The sequence below is a fragment of the Solanum tuberosum genome, unplaced genomic scaffold (assembly GCF_000226075.1).
Source record: "Solanum tuberosum cultivar DM 1-3 516 R44 unplaced genomic scaffold, SolTub_3.0 scf00679, whole genome shotgun sequence".
Lineage (NCBI taxonomy): Eukaryota > Viridiplantae > Streptophyta > Magnoliopsida > Solanales > Solanaceae > Solanum > Solanum tuberosum.
The window spans coordinates 1-8,424 of record NW_006239595.1 but is presented as its reverse complement, the minus strand read 5'-3'; the positions used below and the strand labels follow the sequence as shown (position 1 = coordinate 8,424).

Here is an 8,424-nt window from a genome sequence, read left to right as displayed (position 1 = left end):
TATTTTGGTATATACTACACAACTGCCTTTATTTTGGTATATACTACACAACTGCCTTTATTTTTGTACTTGAACTAGAATGCCAAAGAGTTGTATTCATAATAAATCAATACCAACATTTTTTGTATTTTAAATTAGTTATACATATCATTAGGTATTCGAATACATTTCGGCTGAACACATATTCAAAGAAGTTCAAACATTTAAATATTCAAAACAGAGGGCATTAGAAATTTTCCAACACTTCCACTCATATAAGTTATAAAATACAAACTACTGTTTTTTTTTTTTAAAAAATGAAATTCTTAAGAACAGAGAAAAAAACGTAGAAAGAAAAATGGCAACATCTGATCTTTCAAAAACATAACTAATGTTAAATTAGAAAAAAATTTACCTTTTTTGAAATCTTTTGTTCCATGATTTTCTCTATTCAGTTATTAATTATTTGTATTCTTTCAAATTAATCAAAATAAAATAAATACATAACTCAATCCTTAACAAACTAAAATATTGACATTTTAAATAAATAGTGAAACTATTGCTAAGGAGTCCCATTAAAAGCTAAAATATTGTTACTAAAAATTCCCAACATGATCTTGGGTCCATTCAATTAGAATTCTGCAATTGGGCCGGTCTCTTGGACCTTTTGGGGGCCCATTTTTGCTTGAATCTGCTGGAACAAAAGTAATTGGGCCTTGGCTCTGCATTTTGCTATTTTTGACTTGTATCTCAATTTTTAGCCTTTATGGCTCGATTCGGATTCGGAAATGCAAGGAAAAGAGGTCCGTCGTGGACTCAAAGAGGTTCATGCAACACACAAAAGGGAAGATGATATTAATATTCAAAATAAGGAAACAAGTAAGTCATGATTTCAATTTATGAGGTGGTAAGCTTAGACAATTTAAAATAAAAGAAAGTTATTACTAGTGTATTAAATGGAATTCAAGGGAAAGTACAAGCCAAGAAAAGGGTGAAAACACATATTTGACAATAAGACTTACTGCCTATTATATTAAAAGGACACCTCATATTTATTCACTCCGAAATGCCAATATTAAACAAATATCAACAAGGCATATCGGATAAACCCATAATCTAGCATGCTCGAAAATATGACAAAATGTATGAAAAAGCAATATGAGCTATCTGCTACCATTAAACAAATACCTAATAACCTATAGCTAGGCAGTAGACAACTTAGACAAAATCCACACCCGACTAGAAGAAATAACAAAAACTTTACAACAACACAACTTCACGTGATGGTTTACGAAATTTTGAAATACAAATATAATATATCAAAATCGCAAGGAGTTGACGTATGAGGAACTAAAGATTTAGCCAGTCAACAACAAAAATGTCCCAATCCAAACATTCTTACATATTATACTTTAACATAAACTAGGACTTAGATACAAGAAAAACCACAGATTTCAAACCAACTCGATTGACAAATGTAAGAATTTTCGATAGAAATTTAGACCGAAAGGCGAAACTCGATTCAAGCAAACCACATTAGACCATAAGACCTCAAAGATAATCGAATGATAGACAAAACTAAACTATTGGAATAAGAACGCAGACACACTATGAATGCTTTACCATATCAACTGATCTTAGAAGCCTAGACTCGTAAATGACAGTTTTACACAATATCAAACTTAAATGAACACGTGAATCACAGAGCAGATGAAATAACACGGGCTTGACAAACATCGGGTAATAGATTCAAGAAAGGGAACAACGGACAGAACTCAAAGGGGTAGCCAACAAGTACCAACCTGTTGCAAACCCATAAGCTTCGACTAGAGAAATCGTAATCAACCGATTCAAATATAAAATCAAAAAGAAAAGGAAATTTTAGCTAAGCTTCTAAAACTGAACTGTAAAATCGGCCGAGAACACACACATTATACTAATATCACCATCCAACTAACATTTTAACAGACAAACAGCCAGTGAATATATATTTGCAATATCGGAAATATTAACTCGAAAAGGAAAAGAGGCGAAGAGGGCGTTATCGAGAAAGACATATTACCTTCTCCTGGGCAGCGATACTAGGACGAGACGGGCTGGAATAGTGACCTTCACCACACAAAACTCGAACACGAACGACAGCCAAGAAGTTTGAGCAAGAATATCAAACCCAAAACACAAAAAATGAGTACCTCCTCTGTTTTCTTTGTAGTGTATTTAGTAGATATTAGTGATTTTAATTTATGCCCTTGGTTAAAAAAATTCCCAACTAAAAATCTCTACTCCAACAGTGAATAAAAGGGAATACATATAGAGATTTTTTAGGGCTGATTTCGGGGGAAATTTTGGGTCAAAAGAGGATAAGAACAAGAGCCCAATAAATTCAAATTCAAAAATTTTCACCATTCAAGCTAAGCAACTTTTCCTTGCGATTTCTACCCATTCCGAAAGAGGAAGGGCGAATCGACCGCTTGGGATCAATTCCATCGTACCTACTGCTCGACGTATCTTCATCTCGCGCTGGCAAGGACGAAAACGCGAGCTGGCAGGCGCTTTTGTTGCTGCAAGTGAGAAGGACGTGAAGAAGACGCCAAAGAAGGGCAGAGTACTGTTCCGCGTTCTGTTCTTCCATGTACTGTTCGTGTATTTTGACGCTGCTATTAACGTTGTTTCTGGGTTTTTCTTGTGAAGGAAAAGGGAGTGGGCCGGGTCAGGGAAATCTGGGACTGGGCTGGGAATTATTTTGTTGTTGGGAAGATTGGAATGGGCTGGAATTTAGGTGGAGTTGGGCTGGGACGGTGGAGGAAATTGTGCTGGCTGTACGTGTGGAATGGGTTGATGGATGCTGGATGGGGCTGCTGGAATTTGTTTTAGTATTGGGCTGGAAATGGGTATTCGGAATTGGAAAAATACAATGGGTTATGGGAGTTGGCAAAATGGCTTGATTTGGTCTAAAAGAAAAAGGTTCTATCGGATTTTAAAATTGGCCAAATTTAATAAACTAGCGAATTCGACTAAAAATTAAGTAAGACGAATTAATATAATTAACTAAAGAGCTTCTTAATTTTAACGAAATAAAATAATTAACTTAATTATAAACTAATTAATTTAACAATATAAACGACTAAATAACCGAATAAAGCTAAAATCCTTTTGAGACAATTTTCGAACATTCATAAAATATACTAATTGGATACATAATTATATAATAATTAAATTAATTATAAACTAATTAACTCAAAATATAAGCTATTAATTAATTAAACTAAATAACCAAATATTTACATAAAATTAAATCTTCTTGAGACAATTTTCGAATATTCATAAAATGTACTAATTATATACATAATTATATAAAGACATTATTATTTAAACATTATAAAAAGTGAAAAAACTATTTAAAATAATTTGAGAAAAATATTTTGAATTTTATAAAGTCAATTATTTCAAATCGTATGGAATTTAAGAAACTTGATGATTAATCTACATCGGGGAGGGTCAAAATTGGGTGTCAACATAAGTTATACTATTTATTTATGGAAATCCCAATTATTTAATTTGCTTGTCCTATAGAGGCTACTCTAATTCCTTTTCCTTATCGTATTTGAACTCATTATTATTGTTATATTTAATTTGAAGTTGATACTTTTAACTACACATTAGGCGATACTACTATTTAATTTGTAATTTGTATGTTGGCAATCTGTTAGAGGAGATGAGGTTGGAAGAGAAGAAGAAGGAAAACTCGGAATACGATGGACCACCCCTTTCTTCACAACCATACCCTTGGTTTGTTATATGTCCGTCAAGAAAAACACACTTTTTTCAACATATCAGAAGATCGATCTTATAAAAGAAGTATACATGAGCTTTGTAACGCAATAATACGTGCTTCTGCTCAAGAGTGGCTTGTGTTAGAAGACTTTGATTCTACTGATTGTTACCTTTGGAATCCTATTTCAAACGACAAAATTCAGCTCCCACCACTTCCTTATAATGACAATCTTGAGTGTCTCTTGTCTGCACCACCCAATGATCCTCAATGTCGCGCTTTCTTCCTAATTCATGAGACTACTCCTCCTGATGATGATGATGAGGAGGAGGATGAGAGTTCTAATGATGACGTACACAATGAGACTACTCCTCCTAATGATGACATAGATACCAATGACAATGAGAATCCCGATGATTACACAGATACCAATGATGATGACACGGACAATGAGAATCCCGAAGATGATCATGACGATGACAATTCAGATGAACTTTGAATATCGACTAGATATATTAGAAATTTGAACCTTGGATAGAGAATGCCGACTATATAGTAAAACCATCGACTTTTTCCCACTTCTTTGATCTATTTTCATGAAAATCATCATCATCGAAATAAAAAAGGTGAGGGACAAGATCTTTCGTTTGTGAAACTAATTGGGTAAGATCAATACTAAACGGTGGATCGAAATCCATATGTATCAAAAAATTGAAAAAAATATAATCTAAAATCTAATCTATTGAAAGCAAAAAGAATAATGAAGAAATCCTTCTACCTTTTTAAGAACTTCAAATCAAAGAAGAAAGTTAGAATAATTAGTTTGAGGACATCGTTGATACATTGCGTGATTTTAGGCGTGAATGTGAGGGAGTTGAGCATGAATTGGGGAGAAGAAGCGTGATGTATCCAAGAATAGAAGACAGGGCGGGAAAAATAAGAATCTTTGTATTTTTCTCAAATGGTAGGAAATTTTAAAAAATATAGTGAAAAAGATTGTATAATTAGATAATTTTCATTTTTATAATAAAAGTTAGCTAATTGTATATTTTCTTAAAATTTTCCTTTAATTAATATCGGTTGAAAACAGCTATGATAGATTGGATCCTCAACAGACAAAATTTTAAGTCCCCAAAACTAATTAAGCGCTAAATAAGATCTAATTATGCAAAATCGTATTTAAATAAATATTACACGTACAAATATACATTATGGATAAATGACTAATTCGAGCATTTAGTAACTAGCATTGATAATAATTAATGCTGAGGTGTTCATCATGACAAGTACATATTATAATAAGGTCGAATAGAATATATTAGTAAACACTGTGTAAATAATATTTGTTTTATCCTAATAGGCAAAATATGTACACAATATATAGAGAATTTTTCAAAAAAATAAATAATTATATATAGAGAGAAATTTTACTTATCGTTAGAAGCATTGATAATAGGCAAATATCAAGTTTCAAGCCTCAAACATGGCTAACTAATGAAAAAATATACAAGAGAACGACTAATCATCCCCTTGTTCGATCCAAATGCAGGACCTTGGTTGAATTAAGTTAAAAACATTTGAACTTGAGTAAGCTTTGATGGCAGAGTAATCGAAAGAGTAATATTTGCGATTGGCCAAACAATAGAAAACGCCCTTATTGTTGTCGTGAAACATTGGAAAGTATATCTTGTTTCCTAGCCCCTGTGCAACACATGTTCTCAAATACGATCCTCCAGAGCTCACAAACAATGTTTTATTATTGTCCAAACTTGTTAGTTGTTCCCTCTCCAACACTTTTCCTTTCAGTTTGTATCTCCAAACCTCTACATCCCCTTCTTCACGACTTAAAAACACAACTAACATTCCTTCATTATCTACGTCCTCGGCTGTGTATGCCTTTCGAATTGATGTTTGTTTTGAACTCGGAAAATGTCTCCCATAAGATTTCCAATTAGGTCTCTGTGCTGCTGAGTTTCCCTTGATGCATAATATTCCCAAATTACCTTTATCTCCCAGTAAGTAGATAGTATTGTTTTTAAAAAATAACGGATTATTGCAGTCCGATGTAGCAAAATTTCCTGCGTAGAAGAAGTAGTGATGCGTCCATTCAGTATCTCCAACTTTGATGATATATACATCTGGGACATAAACACCGGTTTCAAAACCAACAACAAAACAATTTGATGATGAGGAGTCAGGAGGACATGAAAATGTCCAAGCAGAGCAAGAATTTCCCTGCTCCTCTAGTAGATTAGGGAGTTCAATTATGTCATTGCTAATAGAATTGAAAAAGAACATGCCGCGGTTGCCACTACTCATGAGCAACCAATTAGCTTTTGAGCTCCGAATTCGGGCACCCCTTAATTTCGGAATATCCGTCTTTTGGGTAGTTACGACATTGTACACTGGATCAAAGAATTCTACAATGCCTGCCTCTGCCCGCAAGGTCATCAAACGAGGTGTTAGCGGACATGATTGTGGAGGAGGAGGAGGTGTTAAGGGAGTGTAGCGCCAATGTTTACAAACGGCATGAAAAATAAAGTATTCAGCAGCAACAAGACGTGATGATATTAATCCGAGTATGTCTAATGGAATACCATGTGACCACAATTTATCATCCTCCATTATTTAGAATAAAAAAATTAAATTTGCTTCGAAGTTGAGAGATTAAATAGTTTGGAAATTACTATTAATTGTATCGGAAAAAGGACTTGTTATTACCCTATTTAAATAGAAATAGAATTGTAACTGTTTTTTACCAAAATTTATTTATGGAAATCCCTATTATTTTATTTATTTATTTATTTATGGAAATCCCAATTATTTACGAGAAAGGAAAGGAAAACAAATTTCCTGGGTCTAGAGCAGCTCTAATTCCTTTTCCTTATTATTATTGTTATATTTAATTTGAAGTTGATTCTTTTAACTACACGTTAGACATACTTTAGTTTGTAATTTGTATCTAGGCTAAGTTGTTGAATTCTGTAGAACTCATGACTGTGTAGGTATGTGTTCCGCATTAAACAAATCCTAACTATTGTTGCTGTTATATAATCAATTTGCTATGTCTTTCTACATTTTCCTGTGTATCAATTGCTATCTTTTCTATGTTTTGATACAATTGCTAAATTCTAACAAGTATTAAGATAATTTCTGGATAAGTACTGTCTGATCCTTGATTGATGAATGCTAATGCCGTCATTCGGTTGTTTGCTTGATGAAAGTTGTATGTAGTTGTATAGTAATGACCTGTTTTTCGGAGGAGTGTTGTGCTTTAGCTTTGAATTTAGTAGGCCTAATAGGAGACGAGTTCTCTTTATTTTTGTTGTATTATATATTGAAACACTTTTAACTTACTTTTATCATAGATTTAATTTTCAGTGCTTAATTATTCGTGCTTCGAGTTCATTTCAGATGTGAAAAAAGTTGAAAATAGTTTTGATGTTGCTTATGTGAAAATAAGGCCAGAATGGTTGGATTCATCAAGAATATTTAGTTAACCTTTAGGAGTGATTACTTTGTTAATTGGATTTCTTTTCTAACAATGTCTTTTTTTGTTTGCATTGTCGTTTTTCATCTTTGTAGATTATCAAACATCTTTCGAGATGTGAGAGTGATTTTAGATTTGATCATCTACTCTATTCTTTCTCTCCGTCTATTTCAGGGACAGAGATTCAATGGAGAGCAAGGAAGATGATGGATGAAATTGATCTCCAATAGAGCAGTATTCATGAAAATCAAAGAAACTGTTGACTCAAATTTCCTCGAGGTATGTTATTTAATAATCTTGATGTTGTAGCATTATGTGCATTGTAGGCAATGAGTTGTGTATGTTGTGAAATTTAGTGTAAAAATATGTATTATTCAGATTCAAATCTTTGGTGTGTGCACTTTCCGATAATTTGCGAGAACATGTAGTAATGTCTGCACTTTTAGTTCACATGTACAAAAATCTGAAGAGTACTCCGTGACATATTGAATAGTCTAAAAGTTTATATATAATAAATTTCAAAAGCAGAGGATGTTCCTAATAACTTCTTGAGCGTCCTCTTTTTTCCCCTTACAATTGTGATTTATAATTGAATGAGTATTTTTTAGTGATAGTTTATTATTATTTATACAAACAAATTTTCTATGTTGGTCCCATTGTAGAATTCAACTTTTACACTGATAATGTAAAAGATAACTATACTCTTTGGCTGCCTTGACGTTGCAAATTTAAAGGAACTCCCTAATGAGAATGGATCGATTGACTCATTGAATAAAAGAACAAAGCTCTTCTAATTTTCTAAATAAACAATAGACTTTTATCACAATTTGCACATGCTTATACTTTGGTCTATTTTCATTTGATATAGATTTTCAACTGATGGTGAAAGTGATGGCTAAAAGAGGGGGGAAAAATGAGCAAGAAAAATTGAAAAAAAGGAGAACTAAAGGTGAAATTAGAGGTATTTTGTGCCAAGTATAGTATGCTTGGATCTCTATTGCTTCGAAAGAAACTTTGACCAATTAACCATTACTGAACTTATCTTTTCATCTGTTCAGTTCGTCTCCTCTGAATTTTGAATGGATATAGTTTATCTCATTTTTTCTCTTACTTTATGCATGCCAACTGCAGGAAGCAACCAGATTCTGTAACAAACTCAATTTTCAAGGTAAACACTGATATA

General features: G+C 32.9%; 1 protein-coding gene across 1 annotated transcript; it reads right to left on the bottom strand.

Moving 5' to 3' along the window:
* Positions 1-5,269: 5,269 nt before the first annotated feature.
* On the bottom strand, positions 5,270-6,376 carry LOC107058866 (F-box protein At4g00893-like). The gene has a single exon (XM_015305066.1). The coding sequence runs from the start codon at positions 6,374-6,376 to the stop codon at positions 5,270-5,272; it is 1,107 nt and encodes a 368-aa protein (XP_015160552.1).
* Between the last annotated feature and the right edge of the window lie 2,048 nt (positions 6,377-8,424).